General features: G+C 42.0%; 2 protein-coding genes across 2 annotated transcripts in view; one reads left to right on the plus strand and one right to left on the minus strand.

Moving 5' to 3' along the window:
* The first annotated feature begins 201 nt into the window (after positions 1–201).
* LOC140319971 (alpha-aspartyl dipeptidase) lies at positions 202–5,484 on the plus strand. The gene is made up of 8 exons (XM_072397735.1): positions 202–597; positions 916–1,004; positions 1,750–1,824; positions 1,987–2,066; positions 2,408–2,581; positions 4,529–4,588; positions 4,662–4,744; positions 5,317–5,484. The coding sequence occupies exons 1-8, from the start codon at positions 503–505 to the stop codon at positions 5,381–5,383; spliced, it is 723 nt and encodes a 240-aa protein (XP_072253836.1). The 5' UTR covers positions 202–502; the 3' UTR covers positions 5,384–5,484.
* Positions 5,485–5,646: 162 nt separating this feature from the next.
* The window catches only part of itgav (integrin, alpha V), a 41,099-nt gene continuing 28,031 nt past the window's right edge, over positions 5,647–18,714 (minus strand). The window contains exons 18-32 of the mRNA XM_072397412.1: positions 18,456–18,511; positions 18,203–18,357; positions 16,616–16,753; positions 16,230–16,297; positions 15,978–16,122; positions 15,445–15,537; positions 14,984–15,063; positions 13,795–13,875; positions 13,597–13,702; positions 12,386–12,544; positions 11,982–12,110; positions 11,774–11,884; positions 11,503–11,610; positions 10,013–10,132; positions 5,647–9,913 (exon numbers count right to left, since the gene is read on the minus strand). Of these exons, the coding sequence (XP_072253513.1) occupies positions 9,821–9,913; positions 10,013–10,132; positions 11,503–11,610; positions 11,774–11,884; positions 11,982–12,110; positions 12,386–12,544; positions 13,597–13,702; positions 13,795–13,875; positions 14,984–15,063; positions 15,445–15,537; positions 15,978–16,122; positions 16,230–16,297; positions 16,616–16,753; positions 18,203–18,357; positions 18,456–18,511 (1,642 nt within the window). The 3' untranslated portion in view covers positions 5,647–9,820. The remainder of the gene's footprint in view (positions 9,914–10,012; positions 10,133–11,502; positions 11,611–11,773; positions 11,885–11,981; positions 12,111–12,385; positions 12,545–13,596; positions 13,703–13,794; positions 13,876–14,983; positions 15,064–15,444; positions 15,538–15,977; positions 16,123–16,229; positions 16,298–16,615; positions 16,754–18,202; positions 18,358–18,455; positions 18,512–18,714) is intronic.

Below are 18,714 nucleotides of genomic sequence, written 5' to 3' on the forward strand. Positions count from 1 at the left end.
TGGCACTTGTAATGGCATTTTACAGATGCCAGATTGGATTTTGGATGGGTTGAAGTACATTAATTATGACCCTTTTGACTTTCCATACTCTGTTCTGCTCGTATTGACCAGAATAAGGCTTTTACTTTGGTAGAACCTACCAAAAGGACTAAAATTGCTTCCACTTGCAGAAAAGCGACAAAAAGTACTCTTACTAAAAGGTTTTCTTCTGAAAACAAAAGGTTGTGCTTCGGCTAACAATAATGACCGGACCGTATTTCCTGTGACACACCCTCTGTGTTACCAAAAGTAACGGCAGCAGGTGGCCTTCAAACAGCGGTTTTCGGTAGTTCCGCTGTGGTGATATGAGAGTTAGTTTATTACAGCATGTTTATGGTCCCTAAAGCGGCTCTCTGACGGTCCATAAACCTCTGAACTGTGACCCGGACCTCTGGACTCCGCAGCAGCGACACTTTTCTGCCGTTTTTCTGCTTCAGCTGAGTCTGTTCTTCTGCGTCCAGAGATGAAAAGGAGACTTCTGCTGGTGTCCAACTCCACCCTGCACGGCAGCGGCTACCTGGACCACTGTCAGCAGCACATCTCCAACTTCTTCGGAAAGTAAGTTTTCGTGTAACAACACTGGAACAGCTGAGAAGACGCAGGAAGTACGTGGAAATGCGGCCTGTCAGGGGGTGGTGAATAACCCACATAACGAATTTACTTAAAAAAATCCCTCTGATGAAAAAACATCCAACATCTGAAAGTGACGGAGCTCAACAAGGAACTAACTTTAAATGGAAAATCTGAAATTTCATTTAAAAAAATGCTGTAGTTGGTTTTAAAAACGCTAAACACTTATGGTTATAGATCATAGTAGGTGGAAAGACGGATCTGTCCTGTTTCACTGACTGTTTTTGGCTTGTTTGTGTATTTCAGGAACGTGAAACGGGTTCTGTTTGTTCCTTATGCCCTCCACGACAGAGACGCCTACACAAAGACAGCCAGGGACAAGTTCAAGACTTTGGGTAGGTTTAATCTGCAAATATCTAATGCTCAGCATTATTCGACCGTTTCTTTCCTGTACATTTTCAAACTTTTGTGTTTCTGTATTATTTTGTTTTTTCAGCTGTGTTGTTTTCTCTTTATTTAAAGTATTTCTGGTTATAGACTGTCTATTTCCTTGTGTGTTTTATAGATATATTCCAGTTAAGGCTGTCAGACTGCTGTGGGTTTAAACCACCCACGTTAACAATATATATAAAATAATAAATGTCTTCACTTATTGAATTATTCTCAAATTAGGTGGTAACAACCAAACAATTATTCAAAACATCCAGTCAATGTTTTATCAGATGAGTTCTGATTTGAACTCATCAGATGATCATCAGATGAGTATTATCAACACAATAATGAAATTGGATTCCTTTAATATCATGGTTACCATCGCTACCTGTGTACTATGACACTACCAGTTAAAAAATATAGGTTTTGTGTGTCTATAGGACATTTGTTGGACAAGTATTGCTTGGTCTGGAGTTTGTAATGTCTCAGAAGCTCTGGCTTCCAGACAGGGAGAATGTTGCTTGTTACACTCCGTTTTTAGGCATAGTGCACGCATTAGAAATGCACTCAAGGCCAAACAAAGTTGTAAACTGAGCGGTTTGACTTTAGATTTGAAAATTGTGGCTTTGTACGAACGTATCCCGTTTTAACAGAACTGTGTTGAACCCTCTGTGCTGGTAAACACTGATGTGTGTTGGACTCCTGCAGGTTACGAGGTGGACGGCATCCACGAGGCCGCGGACCCCGTCGATGCCGTCCTGAAGGCTGAAGGCATTTTCATAGGTGAGCAGCGCCGACGTTTTTCTCCCCGCAGCATACCTCTCTTTCTAGCTTTTTAAAAACGTCTTTACCTCATTTCTTTTCTCTCCACCTCTCACATTCTCGCCTCATACTATCCTGTTTGCCTCGTGAAACTGCGGCGCTAACAGATGCGTGTGTTTGTAGGAGGAGGCAACACGTTCCGGCTGCTGAAGAGTCTTTATGACAATAAGGTGGTGACGGAGATCAGGAAGAGAGTGATGGAGGTGAAACACGCAGACCGCATTATTTCCACAGCTTAATAAAGACACCACTCTGAATGCAGTCTGGACCCCATTCATAGCATCTTCTCTTGGGAGATCTAACTTTTTAGGACAGCTTTTACTTTCTTTTTTTATCATGATTAATTCTAAATTAATGTTTTTTGGCATTTTGTCCTTTTTTTTAAGCTTTGTGGCCCAAATAAGGAACTTCTTAACTGAGGAAAATAGTCGTTAGGTAATTAAACCTAATCAAGCAACACCTGAGTACTTTTATTTGAGTAGGATTTTAATTACAGGGCGTGGCTTCTTTCCCTCTACCCCTCCATCATGTCCCTCTTTTCCAGGACGGGGTTCCTTACATGGGCTCCAGTGCCGGCACCAACGTGGCCACCGTCAGCATCAACACCACCAACGACATGCCCATCGTCTACCCTCCGTCCTTCTCCGCCATCGGCCTCGTCCCCTTCAACATCAACCCACACTACCTGGACACTGACCCCAACAGCCGCCACATGGGGGTGAGCCACTCCACCTTCTCTTCTGTTAAATATACACTCTGATATTCACTTGTTGAGCTGTTGTGGGGGATGTTCTCTATCGATAAGGATGTGCTGTAGTAAAACACAACAGCTGATTGGTGTAAGAGATAACTGCTTATCCGCCATGTCAGCGTTATGAGTCATCACCCTCACAGCCCGTTATTGCCACCGTCAGGTGAAAGAGAGACTTGTGTGCAGAATAACCACACTGAGTTTCATGTTTTAAAGGCTGTAATACACACATGAAATAATATATATTCAGCACAGTTTGAGACTTTTTCAAGTTTGGATTCAACTAAATGTTTTTGATGAGATGAGTGAACCTTACGCATATTTAACCGACCTCAGAGCAGCTAAAACCAGCTAAAAAAGCGTGTTGAGAAAAACCATCCTTATGGTCAGGCACAGGCATGGCAGCATCATCCTGTGGGATGTTTTCCTCCGGCAAGGACGGGGTGAAAGATGGAGGCGGATCGACATGGAGCAATCCTGAGCGTAAACCTTTCAGTGTGCTCGTGCTCTCAAGCTGGATCAAAGGTTTTCATTTCGACAGAACAACAGTCCAAAGCTCAGGATGGTTTGGTTTGGCTCTCATTAACAGCACCTTTTAACTTCTACTTTCACATATTTATTGATAATAATTTAAGCCACACAGTCGTGTGATCCTAATTTGGTGCTAAAGAGCAACTTGTTTCACATCAACACAAACTGTCACACAGACAGAGCGAGCGCATGTTCCTGATAACTGTGTTTAGGTCATATTTTCTGATCATGTGACGCGGCACGCAGTGGCCAAATGGCAGAAATGGTTAAAAAAAAAAAAAAAAACAATGAAAGAAGAGGGAAGCCACGTTCAGTTTTTACATAAAGACAGTTTTTGTGTAAAGAAGCTGGAATGAGTTTGAGCTGCAGATATGCTAATTTGAGGTTACGCAACACGTGAAGTTGTGAAAGTGCAGCGCTTCACAAAATAAAGTGCACTGTCAGCAAAGTGAAACGAAGAGTTCGTCTGATGTTGTGACATTTGACACGTTGGAGGCTTTCATCTAAAAGCTGTGATACAGTTTAGGTCGGCCAAAGAGGTTCTGTGGTGGCTTCGGTTAGTGTGCTTTGGATTTGAATGAAAAGAGGTGCAAACCTTCTGGATCCAGGCTTTTCTTTAGGCTGCCAGCTTTTCTTCTCTCAGTAGCCAGACATGATCATAGTCGCACTGTTGTTTAATCATAATTAAAACTGGCATCCTTTCTTTTTCCCAGTCACCATTTCAAAGCTGTGAGATTGACATCTTTATGTTGCATCCACACTTTCTAATGATTTATAAAAGAAAAACTGTTGCACTGAAGAGGCTTGAAGCAAAAGCAAACAAACAAGACATTAAATTAACTTTAAACATCCCCCAGCTGTATGCCGTTAAGACGCATTCATTTAGTGCAGTCTTTGATATACACGTCCAGGGCTCCCTCTGGTGGTTGCTGTGTGTTATTGCAACAATTACATGATGACATTCTCCAGCGCTTGTTATGCACAGAAAAGGATTTCAGTACAAAAGTGAGTGAAAAACCAGATTCTGGCAGGTCCCTGAATGTTGATGTCGCACTGAGTGAACCTATGTTGGGTGAAGCGTGTCTGTAAACGGGAAAACAATAAAAGACGGTTCCTTATTAGAAATACATTACCGGTATTATTATTATCACTGTAATCCTTTTAGAAATCAAAGAGAATGAATTTAAATGTAATCAAAACCTTTGTGGCTGCAAACACAAACTGCTAAATTGTCTTGATTTTGGACTTTGAAAGAAATGACAGTAATACTGGACCCAGACGTGGTGGTACTGATGATAGAGGACATCAACTGAACTGAAATCAGCTGTTATCTGCACAGTTTGCATGCGTCTTGCTGACTTTGTGGTTGTTGTTCTTGTGCAGGAGACCAGAGAGCAGAGAATCACTCAGTACCACGAAGAAACAGATACTCCGTCTGTCCTGGTGAGTGACCGTGAAGAGGAGCAGATGAACCTTTATCCGACAGTTCGTGAGCGTTTCTGTTTGTGCTTTTTAGGGTCTGAGGGAGGGCTCCATGCTGCTGGTGGAGGGGAACAAAGCCACACTGCTGGGAACCACAAAGGCCCGACTGTTCACCAGGTAACACACAAACACCAAAACCAAGTGTTGATGTAGTCTCTTATCTTATCATGACTCTAATGTAACTTTATCGGACTACTCAAATGAGGATTTTAACCTCAAAGCAACCAAATCAAACCTTAGCAACATAAATCCAACTTTCTTTAACGTTAAACCAGGTCCTCAGCTTTTAGTTGAAGGATTTATGACATGAACCTGAGCATGATAATCTGCTCCAGGGTAGTTTTGGATGAAATTATTGGAAAAAAACCAACATATTTAAAGTAAATGTCAGTGTACCAAATTTAACTGCAGTACAATGAGGATTCAGTGCAATCTTTTCAGGGTGTAATCTATTCAACATTTCCCTGCCACAGATTTTAATCTCACCCAAAAATCAGCCTCTTTGCCTGGAACTCGTGTTGAATCAACCGCTCACAATGTCGACTCTTACCTGAAGGAATAAACTATGTCAAATATCCAAACCTTTTGCACTTCGAGTAAAACAACATGTAGCTTCGCTCTGCGATGGTTCCAGCCCAGCTGTGTTGTTCTGTTAACTGCACTGCTCACCTGGATTTGTTGCGTTTCAGGGGGAATCCCTCAGTGGAGTACGATCCAGGCAGCGACCTCAGCTTCCTGCTGGCCAACACGCACTGACCTATCAAAGGGGAGCTGGAGGCATGTTGCCATGGAGACAGTATTTTTCTTTTTTGATGTTTCACATTCAAAGAGAATAAATGTTAATTAAGGAAACATTATACATTTGTCTGCTTTTGATTGACCGTTTTTTCTTCTATAACGAGTCCTGTTTTCTTTGAATTATCAAAGTTTCAGAGCCGCTTCGCACAGAGCTCAAAACATCTCTTCTTCCTACTCGTGTCTTTCATGTGAATCTACACAAAAGACAAAAACACAGAAGAAAACGTGAACAGATTTGTTTATTTCAGTTCCAAAAGGTGAAATCATCTTTACGAAATCGTTAATTCTTACTCTCTAGGTGAAAGAATACATACATCAAAAATAGTCAATATTTACTCATGGCAGAAAAAAAAGAGAGTGGTATTAAATATAAAACAAAACCCCTCAAACACAACAAATACCAGCCGCAGGACTGGAATCAAATCACTGCATTCAGTCAGTTTTTTGTTCTCAGGCTCTGAAACTTCCCGTGCTGTCGCTCAGGAGAACTGAGCTGATCTTGGAAAATGGACCACGTTAACGGCGCTGAGACAGAAGTGAAACATCACGTTTGTTCAGCAACAGAAACCGTCTGATGGCCAAGTGATTTCAGTCCAGCTGGCAGCGAGAAAGATGCGTTAAACTCGTCTATTTACACACCGAGACTTTAGAAAAATCTCTATAAAAAGTTTTTAACAGTGCAGTCAAGTCCCTCCGCCACGACTAAACAGCTCAACCTCATCAGACGCCAAGATCGGCGCTCGCACCAAAAAACGCTTCAGTTTCTCAGAAAAAATAGTTTGCTCGAATCGGTTTGATAAAAGAGCGACGAGTTTCAGGATGAACTTCGGCCAAAGCTGTAGTTCAACATGAAAAAGGTGAAAACTACAGATTTGACAAAATTTTTATTAAAAAAAAAATGACAGTAGGCCTCGACCAACGATTCGTTTAATCTTTAAAAGCCTGTAAAGGCTGTGATAAGAGGCGGTCGCTGTTATTTCCCGAAGCTCAAGAGGAGATGATTTCATACTGGAACAAGAAAAAAAAAAGCATTAAACCATCACATCTGAGACTCTTTCACCTATTTTACGATGTTCTTTAAAAAGAAAGCTGAAGATCGTTTTCTTTAGTTGTTTGTATGAAAAAACATGATTCCGACTCATTTTTCCATCAAAACGTGGCACAGAAAGCGACTCGGCTTAGAGAAAAATGATCCAGTAGAACCAGCAAATGCTCCATTAAGAAAAAAAATTTGAATCTCATGACCTCTCGCGTATCTGCAGCAATTCAGTGATGTCTGCCAGTAGTATTAGTGCATCTCTGCGAGCTGTTAGTGAAACGGTGATGGAGTGATGACGTTTAGAGGCAGCAGAGAGGATTCAGAGCGAAGCATGAAATCAGTGGATAAACAAAAGGAAAAACAGTGATGCTGTGATCGTTTACTGGATTAATACATTTTCAAAAAAACCATCATCAGCCTTTAAACAATAATTCATGGTGCAAACCCAATATGGGCAAATAGCAAATGGCTTTTTCTTTTTTTTTCTTCTTCTTTTGTTTAATATATTAACACACGCACACTCAAACACAAAAAAGCAACCCGCTGCTGTCGCACTCAGCAAAGCTGCCAGTCGCCACTGAAATCTGAGGAAGGTTGTTTTTATAAACTAAAGAAATCTTAAGGGGGCCTCAGTGCAGGAAAAGGCAGCAAAACAGCAACTGACCGTTTGTTAAGCCCCGCCCCCTTAGTTACCATTTCTGTGGCAAATGTGGACTGTTATTGGCACATTCCACAGCTGAAGATACATGCGGGGTATCTACAGGTGTTGGAAGGTGTACGAGGTGCAGAACTCTTCAGAATCCGGTGCTTTAGGGAGGATTTATCCTGTGCGTTTGAGAAATGACAACTAAACCGAACTAATCTGAACACTGATATTGTGTGGACCAGTGACACAACAGAAGATGCGCCTCATGCAGGGAGAGTACCTGCAGTCGAGAGCACTTGGTAACAAATAGCTTTTCCCCGGTGATGGCGTGACAATAAAGCAGCTAATATAGTCTTAAAAGCCAAACAGCTCTACTACTGCTGGGATATCACTCGCCTTAAATCTCAAGTTTGATTAAGAAAATCTTCCTCGTCAAGTCTGTGAAGCCAGATTTAAACAAGGTGGCACTAAAATGAATTTATGATGATGGAAGAAACAGCTCCTCCCTTCTTTAGAGGTCTGGTGGTTCAGCTGTCTTTAAATCATATAAGAGCGTTAAAAAACATTTATATGTATTAGAAGTACAGCAACATATTGTAACTTTGCCAAATAAAAATCAAACTGAAGTTAATTTGGATCAGGAAGCTGACAAGTTACCTTTCTGGTAGTTATCGCAGTTATTAAAGGCTGAATGTGCTATCTGATGTTCTGCATATTGTTTAGCATCCATGGAAAAACTTAAATAATTAGTTTCGGCTTTTGTTTCAGCTTGAAATCATTTTAACGTCAGTACTTATGTAGTTGCAGCTCTTCGCCTGCAGGGGGCAGAGTGTTTCCTAAACCTTCAGGTGTGGAGTTTAACAAACGATCGAGTTCACAGGTACAAATAATAGGTTTCCATAATACAAAGAATACAAAATTATTTCTTGATTTTGTTGAAAAACACTGGACTCACCATTCAGTTTACTATCAAAGGTTTGTACAAAATACATTAAAAAAAAAAACACTGCAAACAGCTCTCCAGCACCCCAAAGACGAAGTCTTACTCCAACCAGCATCCACACACACACGAAGCCAGAAGGAAAAGCAAGGTTAGGAATACATACAGGTAAATATATTACTGTAACGATCATCTCGAATCAGAGCAACTAAATCACCTTTCTCCAACACCTGGAAGCAGTTTATCAGCCACTTTAGTGATCAAATGTCATATTGCTGCGTTATTGCCGTTTTTTTCCTCGTACATGATCACAGCTAACTGACAGACTCATGATTATACAGCTGGCCCTCATCGCCTCATTCATATTTGTTCATTTTTATACTCTTTTCCACTGTTTATTTTCCTCTTTTTTCACTCAGCAGTTGATTCTGTGTCTTTTTTGTTTTTTAAATAAATGATTATTACATTTTGTACACTCATGGTGATACTCCCCATATCCCCGTTTTGGCCAAAGCGGTTCCAGTGCTGGTTCGGAGCCACCTCTAAGTCGGGTCAGGCTAAGGACTGGTTTGGTTTTCCTCCGCAGCCAGAACCCGAACAGAGCCACGCCATCACATCACTTCAAACCTCTCTTCTCACACGTTTGAGCCACCCTCTCACAGCGTCCGTCTCCTTTCCCCTGGAAACCGCTGGTGTTTGAGAACACTCTGTGAAACCAGTCGGTGTTTCCAAACACCAATGGGATTCATACACTCCGCTTCGAGTGGGATCTGTGAAAGCTTTTAAAGTTCAGCCGGAAACATTGGCAGCGATATTCAAACACCGAACAGCAGGAAAATGAGAGGAACACTGAGCTCATGAGCTTCCGCTGCTGCTTCAACTGTACATTTAGTGATCTCTCTTCAATTAGGATTTTTTTTAAACATGGCGGTCACAGCCACAGCCTTCACAGTTATGATAAGAAACCAGGCTCCAAACCAGCACTTGAACAACTTTGAGGGGGAAAAAAAATCCCCTAAAAGACCAAACTCAGTCAGACAAATCTTTAAAAAATCTCTATAAACGTTCTCAGTGAGCTTGGAAAGGGTCCACAAATATCTCAAATGTATCAGCAGTTCTGGACTTTTGGGGCAACAAGCACCAACAGCTCATCAGTCATTTTATGTTTGGACCAAACAATGTGCAAATCAGATATCAGGCCGAACTCTGCGGGAAAAAGCCTCAAATCTCTGGACAACACGCTTCATCTGCATGTCTGAACAAACCGATGAAGTTAAAGGATTAGTTCAGCAGTTTGGGAAATACTCCAGCCGAGTGTGGGATTCTGATTAAACTTTTATTTTCAAATTTCTGTTTATATTTTCAGTGATTTCAATGTGCTTTGGTCCTTTGAACTAAGCTTATGCCAACTAGCATCCAGCCTCACATTAAGCATGAAGACTATGGGAACATTTGACTCTCAGCAATGAAGCAAATAAGTGCTGCAATGCTGTAATCTGCACATTAAGTTGCTGTCCATTCCCCATAATGACAGACTATTCCTTTAACGTTCAACTTGAAAGTATAATCATTTGAGGGTTGAGGATTTCATCTGCGACCAGTTTTTTTCCAGCTTCTCTTTTGGCACAAACACAACACGACTAAAAAAGACATCTCATTAAAACTTGAACGAGTACCATTATCTGCCACCCAACAGTCAATACAGTGAATTCTCTCAGAGGCCATTATACCCTGATCTCTTCTCTCCCGGACTTTCTCTCAGCTCGGCTTCTAAGCGTCAGTGTTGCCGTTCTCCTCCGGCTGCAGCTGCTCCTTCTCAGTGCAGTCCTCCTGCGGGGGGCGCACTCTCTTAAAGAAGCCCAGCTGGTGAGGAGGAGGAGGAAAGGTCATTCCTATCTCATACAGAGTTACGCTACAGTCGGTGATGCACAGCCCCATCCAGACACACCAACAACTCCTCACCTTGTACATGATGAAGATGAGCAGCGCCAGCAGCAGCAGTCCTGCCAGAACAGCCAGAGCCACCACCCAGCCTGGTACCGCCTGAGCAGTGTCAGTCACCCAAATCACAGACAAACTCACCTGAAAACACACACAAGGAGCGAATAAAGACGAACACTTTAACCTTCTGATGTTTATTCTGTCCTGTGTGGTTCTCCTTTAGCAGCTTTAAGGCTGTTACCATCATCGTGCTCCTCACAGCGTGATGGCACGTTATCAGGCCCACTCTTCATTCGTCTATATGATTGATAAATATCTTGACACTTGTTTGGATTAAACTTCTTCTGTGAACGTGCCAGACACAGAAATACACCTGATGCTCATTCAGCCCCTCAGATTTACTGTGTTCGGAAAATTCAACACGAGAACTTTTTGCTTTTTGTTTGAGCTAGAAATGGATGGATTATCAATATTCAGGTGTTCATGCGTACTCTACATCATAAAAATGCTCATTTTTTGCTGCTTTATCGTAAAACACATATTCTCAAATGGAAAAAGAGACAAAGACAACATCCTTCCATCCATTACTACTTTTAAAGGCTGTGAGATTGTGGTAGTATTTCAATACAAATACTTCATAAAGAGTACCATGGAGCACGAAGGTTCATTACAAACATTCAAACTCTTACTCACATTGTATGTTTTGATGCTTGGATTCGATGGCCTGCTTTGTTAACCCAAAGCCTCAAACTTTGTTTTTTTTTTTTTTTTTTTGCATCGACAAAGCTATTCTCTGTCCGATTCCCTCCAAAAACATATGGGCTGGGACTTATTTCATTTAACCATCCCTAAAGTCCGTACTGAATTAGGAAAACGGCCATTTAAATACGCTGCTCCCCCTGCTTGGAATCACCTGAATTCAGCTGGAGCTGGTTTCATTAAATAAATTCAAAACTGTTAATAATTTAGAGGCCAAAACATCAGGCTGCAGATGTTATGGCTGGCTAGAACTGCTTCCGTTTGACCTATAAAAGCTCCTCTAATTCTTGATCCTCAAGTCTTTTTTTATAGAAGATTGTTGCGTTTTTTGTATTTTATCCACACAATATGAAGTAATTCTACATGTATATCACACAGTTAGAATTAGTAGAGCAGGTGGCATCTCTGCATCGCTTCTGAAACAGAAAAAGTCTGAAGGAGTGCCGTAACACTGATGAACAGCAGTATCACACAAAGAAGTTGGTTGCTCTTTCTACTTGTTGTGAAATCAGAAAGCTTGGGAGTTTAATTGAGGAAATCTACGAGGATAATCTGTTGAATTTTTGTTGGGCAGAAAAAAAAGGACTAACATATATTCTAACACTCAAAACAGTTTGTTCATGTGTTTGTTCTAATGGAGGGACGATGAGAATAAGTAGAGTTAGACTGGGAAGGTCATTCCTGATCCTAAATAAGTAATCACCATCATTGTCATTAAGTCAGTGTTGAGGACTTGTGTTTGTGTGCCTTACAGAGGTACTGTTGGACGGTAACTCAAACTCCAGGTTCTTATACGGCATCTCGATGACGCTGAAGGAGGCTGGAGATCGAACCGCATACGAACGATTCTGATTGTCAGCCTGAGAGAAAAAAACAAGCAAATGTTCCATTTCTCACGAAGAGCCAACAAATCATGTCTCATCCTGATCAATAAGCCTGCAGATTATGGTGAAAAGCATATTTATCTATTTTGTGGTACAGATCTCGGTAGTGATGCTCAGATCTAGGATTCGCTCAGTTTACCTTGAGGAAGGTGTTGACAGACAGTCGAGAGTAGATGAAGATGATGGCGTTCTTATTCCTCTCCAGACGGCCGACCTGACATTTCAGCCGCAGACAGTCGGTCGTACATTCCTGCACACACACACACACACACACACACAGTCAGTTATGTATGGTCATTCAGAAAATAATGATGGACACTACAGACACATTAGTGAGGTTTGTGTACCAGTGTCTGCAGGTCGGTCTGTGCGTCTCTGGACTCCAGGTCTCTCTTGTGGACGTGGTTTCGGTTTCGTCCCTCCATCTCTCTCTCATTGGGTGGAGCAACGGTGGTGTTCTGCTGCGTCACCGGATTCTGATGAACACACAAAGTTTGTATGGTGCGTTTGCTGCTAATGAGCACAGCTTCTGGCTGTTTTTTGATCTCTACAAACTCCTGAGAGTCTCTAACTTCGTCTGTCTGAAATATTCTTATGGGAGCACCTGGATGGAGGTGAAACAGCTAAGATGAAGCTGGATACATGATTTACTTCTACGGTGATTCCAGTGGACGGTGACACTGTGACAGAGCTGGAGAGAAGCTGGATGCTGTGAACTGTGTTTGTTTTACTTCTTGTTTGTGTGTCTTACGGAGACGTTGAGCGGGTTGATCTCGATGTCCGTGGTGCAGTTGATGGGTCCGTCAGTCTTAATGTGGGTGATGTAGAGCAGAGAGTCGTTCTTATAGCGGTACGGCCACTCGATTTCCACTGCCGCCTTACTGATTGTACTGGGCCCGCTGTTAAGGAGCTGAGGAAGCAGAACTCTGTTAGGATTTGAACCAGCATTGTTTTCCTTTTGGCTTCTTATTTCTTCCTCACTTTGCAGATTAGTTTGAAAAGGCTTGACCAAAGGAAGCTGGCAAAATAGTTTAGAAGAAGTCTGAAGTCTGTTCCATCTCCTCCTCCGTTGTCTCAAGGTTTAGGATGCACACGTAATGAAATGTCTGCATAGCACCAGGACAGGAGCAAGCTTTAAATTTTTCTTTTTCACTCATTTTCAGTCCAGTCCTTGTACCTGACCACTTGTGAGGAATGTGTTTTTTCTTTGTTAACTCTGACCAATGAATCATTCAAGCATTAAAAAGACTCCTAACTCAAGGGATGAACCAGTGTTGTGTCGACATATGACAGTTAACTTAGCACAGAACCAAATTTCAGCATTTGTTCCCATTTCTTTCGTTGCATAAATGAAAAACACCAAAGATTAAAACAGAAAACAGTGGTTTGCAGCAACAAAGAGCTGTTAGCTGAAAACTTGGCATATCTCAGCATGGTGTGCAGTGTGTCCTTAAAACATGTTAACAAGCTAAAAGGCAGCCAACATCTGAAGAAGAGCTTCAAGAAGCCTGGAGAACCTTTCCTGAAGACTACAGAAAGGTTGCCTAAGAGGGTTTAGGCTGTGTTGGAGAGTAAAGATGCTCAGACTAAAGACTGACTTTCAAGCTCATAATACTTGTGCCAACTCTATTTCAGTTTATGTTTGCACATTTCAATACATCACTGCACCCATTTCTTACTTTCCTATCAATGTGTCAAGAAATGCTCAAGACTTTTGCACAACGCTACAACTAAAAACAATAAAGTTCAATAAAACAGTGCTGCAGTGGCCTTATGGAAGCCTTGATGTTCAGCTTAGGTGGTAAAGAAGAAGTCCTAATTCCACTGCACGCTTATTTCAGACTAATCAAGTCTTGGTGCTGTTGACCATTTTACTGTCTTCATTATGTCACCATCCAAATAAATGAAGGTGTCCTATGAACTCAAACGCCACTCGCTCACACAACATTTGTGCTTTCATACCTCGTAGGCATGTGATATCTCTGGTCCGATATCTTTTCCGAGCTCCGGAGGGTCTTTAGGTTTCCAGTTGGCGATAGGAAGCAACACCTGACTGGGAGACGCTGACCTGCGAAGACAACGCACACACACCACAGCTTTATAAAGCTCTCCTGGAATAGATGGACACTGAATGAGGAGGTATTTTACTGTGTGTTTTACCCTCTGATGGAGACTTTAGCGAGGGCAGCCAGTTTGGTGACGCTGGAGAGCAGAGGACTGGTGTTGTCAAACTGGTTGGAGCTGAAAAATAAGCACTTTGTGATATTAACTCCACACTAACAATGTTTTTAGCAGCTTCAGCTAAGCACTCGATTAAAATCCTCTCATATACTGAAGGGAAGATTATCTGTGGCAGCTCTGTTGCTTTCCACATTCATTCTTCGCTTGTTACTGATCTATTTGTGACTTGATTTCCTGAAAATGACGCCATTATCAGCTCTAGAGTTCTATACAACTCAAATGTAAAGATTCAGGTATGGTCTGAGATGGTGAGAATCTAAAAATATTAAAGTTTTTCATGGCAGCAACAAAGTTATTACTCAATGTTGACAACCTGTAGCTTCAACCAGTAAAACAGCAAAAAGAAAATCCGGTGGCAAAACTAACAAGCCCTGCATGGGAAGTGATGTAATATGGAGGAAAAACACTGTCCATGAATAATGTATTAACCCAGAGTTATGTTAGAAAACAGTATCTGTAACTAAGCCATAACTTCTTCACTGATAAATTCAACAAGTTGAGTGTAAAAGTCCAACTCTAACGTCCAGTAAAGCTGAGACGCAGCAGAGTGTGTCAGAGAGCAGAGGAGTGTAACCAAACGCCGCTGAAACCTCTCATTAACATACCTCTGCATCTCCCCCTTCCTCTGCTCTCACCCACAGAATCACAAACACACTCAGAGGAATGTGAGGACCGCGAGCTGCTGCCTTCTCTTTCAGGGGTTTTTGTCATTTAGATGAGCGCAGCGAGAAAAACAGCTCAGCTTTAATGAAGGAAGTCCGCTGCTCGTCGGAGGGGAGTTGGCTTCAGAACCCCCCCCACACATCACTGCGAGGCTGAACTGTGGTGTTTGTGCCTCAGCTCACATCGGTGTGTGACAAGGCCAAGTTTCATTCTGAAGTTAAAGAGTTTTATGTCAGTTTGTGACATAACTGTTCTGTGAGGCTGCCATTTCAGATTTTTCACTTGTTCGTATCGATGAAGACGCAGGCCTTCATCGTACGTTTCATACATTTCTCAGCACACCTAAAGTCAAACTATCTTCTGCTGCCAGCAGGTGGAGCTCTGCCCCACTGCTTCTGCCGCATCAATGCTAGGTTGGTTCTGGACGACGACGGGCCGGCCGTACCTGACTATCTGCAGGTCGAATTTGACTGACGTGTCCTCCTCTGACAGCTGGTGCACGCTGAACCTCAACTTAGCCAGGATCTGGCCAATGACAGGACAGGGACCAATCAGAGAGCAGGAGGAGACACAAAGGCACACAAAGCAAAGAAGCAACAATAAGTTTGAAAACAACATCTTTTTATTTTTCGTCTCTGTGTGATATCATGTAAAAACTGTCTACGATGTATTAATCATATTTAAAAAAATGCCAGAGAGCAGAATTAGGTCCCTTTAGGCAAACGTAAAGTCTCTTCTTCTCTGGCCAACGTTTACATTCTTAACATTAGCGTCACTACCTTCGATTCCTTCATTTGGCATTTCTATTTCAACTAGTTAACTGGACTAGTTAACACACAAAAACATCAGATCAGATCACCAATCTGACTGGTTAACAGGTCTGATGGTGATCCAGTGTACACTGACCTTAGTTCCTCCCTTCATGGGGTTTCCCAGGTCACACACCACCATCTTGGTCTGGTTCTCCTTCTTGTAAGCGCAGGACAGCCTGGACAGGGTCTGTTAACAACACAGGGAGAACGCGTGCTACACAGTAGAAAACTGGACCGGGTTTGTTCATGAACAGCTGAGCTGTAGGAAGACTTGATGATGATACCTGCTCTGCTCAGTTATGGCTGCCCAGTTTGAACATTTAGTTTTTAAATCAGGGAAGGTGTTCTTCCTGTGAACATCTAGTGCTAGTTTACTGCTTTGCAACATTCACGCATTGATGCTGGGGATCAGCGTCTCACACAGGAACACTCGGATTGAACATCCAACACTGTGATTAACTAAAGACTTTCCCCTCCATCTGAGCCACAGTCAACACCAAATTTGACTTTTGTGAGAAAAAGAAAGAATGTGAAAAAGGAAACGTGCAAAAATCCACCTCTAATAAGGATTATTTTGGGAAGGAAATTGGAGATCAAGGATATTAATCGATCTCAACGAGATATTACCGGACTGCGGACGACCTCGGTGAAGTCAGCTTGTTGTGGAGGGAAGACGTGGAGTTCAGCCTCGTAGGCTCCCTCACCCTCGTTCTCAGCAGTCACCTCCAGAGTGAGAGCATTTTCATCGCCGATGTAGAGCTGGTCGCGATCACTGTAGCCAATCAGAGAACGGTAAAGGTTAACCACCTCATGCACTTCCTTCCTGCTTTTTAACGAGGAAATGTTCAAGTTCACACATGTAAACAAAGAGAAGATTACCTCTTCACCGACAACTTGAGGTCAGGTTTACAGATGTTGTCGTCTCCGCAGTCCAACAGGATGTGAGCCTGATGGAAGGAAAGTTGGTGAGTGTGGAAGAGGAGGGGAATAAAAGATCTGACCAAAGGGGTCTACAGCCTTCACGACCATTCCTTTAACCTACAACAAACTGCCAAGAGCCACAACAGTCACAGACTCACTGTGTGTCTGTTGGTTGTTGGAGTAAATTAAACAAAAATCAGCAATAGCACTTACATTGCAGCCAATACTGTGGCTGTTATAAGAGTTCTCTGCACACATGCTCCACATGTGGGATTAAATGACCAATAGGAGTCCATCAGGAAGCTTTTGCACAGGGGCTGCATTGACGGTGACAGCGGACATACCTGCTTGGTGACGTCGGGGGGCGCCGACACATCGAGGATGGGCAGCAGGCCGGTCTTGTCTGCAGCCAGCTTGTAGTCCAGACTGTACTCCATCACCACGGAGATGGGAGTGATCTTATCCCGAAACTCTCGGTCGTCCTGAATGAGAGAAACTAAGAATCAGGCATATTTGACAGGAGAAATGAGGCTGTGAGTGAATCAGCTGCAGACTGTTGTAATTAGAGATGACAAACCGTTGGCAACGAACTGACTTGTATTGGTCGAAAGTCACCTGAATCATATTCAGTGCATTGATGCATCGGATTAAGACACCCATCTTAAGCTATACATGAAGATGTTTATTTGACCGCTTTCAGAGTTCTGCCTCATTAGCTTCCAGGACTGTTTGACACAGAGTTTGGCAGGAAAATCAGATCTAAATCAGATCTAAGATTTGGCATCTGTTTTTAGCTCTGGTTATGGCTCATCATCTGTAAGGGTTTCATACAGACGTGACCAGCGTTTATCAGGGAAAAGACATGTTCGAATGTCTTCATCACAAACCAGATCAACTGAACACCATTAGGATGAAATCAGGAAAAAAAAAGGAAGGATTAAGTTTATGAGACAACTTGTGTATTTGTGAGAACCAAACATCTCACTCATTGAGCCCTAACAACTAAAAAATCTGAATAAAATCCACAGTAATTGGTTGGTTGTAGCATTGTTTTTTTCTTTTCAGTTCTACATTATTCTTGTTTTTTTTTCTCTTTCAGGAAAGACATTTTGTAAATTATTGGTAATATTTACACACAGCTTCGGCAGTTCTTCGAATAGCCCCCCCCCCCCCCCCCCCCCCAAACGTCTGGGAAAATATTTCACCTTTGGGAGCTGGATATGAAGTTTTATTTCACATACATTGAGCTTTTTTCAGCACTTCATCCAATACATTTAGCTATTTAACCAACCATCCTCTAAATCTAGTGTAATTTAGTGTTTATGTTTCTGTGCATTTACCCCTGGTTTGCTATAAACTATTCATTCCCCAAGCTGTGGTAGCCAAATAAAGTTTTTTTTGTTTCTGTTGGTTTTTATTGATGGTACAGAGGAAAATAAAGTAATAACTGCTTTATTTTGTACTTATTTTGTATTTTCTAAGTATAAATTGTGTAAACTGTACTGATGAGAATATAAAAACAATGAGATGCTCTGTCCACTCTTCTTTATTTCACCTCGCTGTACATATTATCAAGAATAGGTGAATAAAAGAAGTTTAACTTATCAAATGTCTTTTAAATCATCACTTTTAAATGGCTGGATTAAGATGATGCTTAACTGGCAATAAAAACAGTCATAAATGGTTGTGAATGTACAAATTCTCTTTTAGAGAAATTAGGCCGTATGTGCATAATTACCTCACTTTTACACTCAAATTTGAAGTATCTTGATGTAACCAAAAACGATGCTTGTTAGACTCAAATATCAATTTTTTTGTTAGATTTGTAAAACAGCCATCTGTAATTGCTCAAAGTAGTCTGATAATGTCATGGCCATGAGCTGAGTTCAACTAAAACATCTGCTTCTTCTGTCAGTCTAAAGCTTCCTCACCCTCAGGTAGACGTCCTGCTCCTCGCAGGCCGGCCGTCTGTCATTGGTCACCGTCATGTTCTTCGAGTACTGAAAGGTCTTACTGTACAGGAAGAGGGCGCGTTTAGTCGCCTCCTTCTGCTTCAGACGGTCCAACATGAGGTCCACGCGAAAACCTGGAGAAGGGATTAGAAAGAGAAAGAAGACAATGAGTAAGTCTGCAGAGCTGAATGATCACGGTCAACAAACGCGTCGCTGCTGGTGCTTTACTTACCCAAAGAGCTCGGAGCCCCGTAACCTTTGGCCGTCAGACAGTACTTCACCTTAAAACTGCAAAATACACACACACAGAGTCTGCTGTAATACACTTCCTAACTTCTAAGTTCAGAGTGAAACTTATCTGTGCTAAATATGAAGCTGCCAGCAGCAGGTTAGTTTAGTTCAGGTGCTGTGGATGGTTGGCATAAAGACTTCCAGCCAAAACCTGCCTGCTGAATCTCTGAAAAATGTAGAATCTCTACTACTCTTAAAAT

This window comes from Leuresthes tenuis, unplaced genomic scaffold, assembly GCF_036924035.1.
Source record: "Leuresthes tenuis unplaced genomic scaffold, fLeuTen1.0.hap1 SCAF_12, whole genome shotgun sequence".
Lineage (NCBI taxonomy): Eukaryota > Metazoa > Chordata > Actinopteri > Atheriniformes > Atherinopsidae > Leuresthes > Leuresthes tenuis.

Coding starts and splice junctions, on each gene's coding strand:
- LOC140319971 (XM_072397735.1), top strand. CDS start 503: ATGAAAAGGAGACTTCTGCTGGTGTCCAACTCCACCCTGCACGGCAGC. Junction 598..915: donor ATCTCCAACTTCTTCGGAAA/GTAAGTTTTCGT, acceptor TGTGTATTTCAG/GAACGTGAAACGGGTTCTGT. Junction 4,589..4,661: donor CAGATACTCCGTCTGTCCTG/GTGAGTGACCGT, acceptor TGTGCTTTTTAG/GGTCTGAGGGAGGGCTCCAT.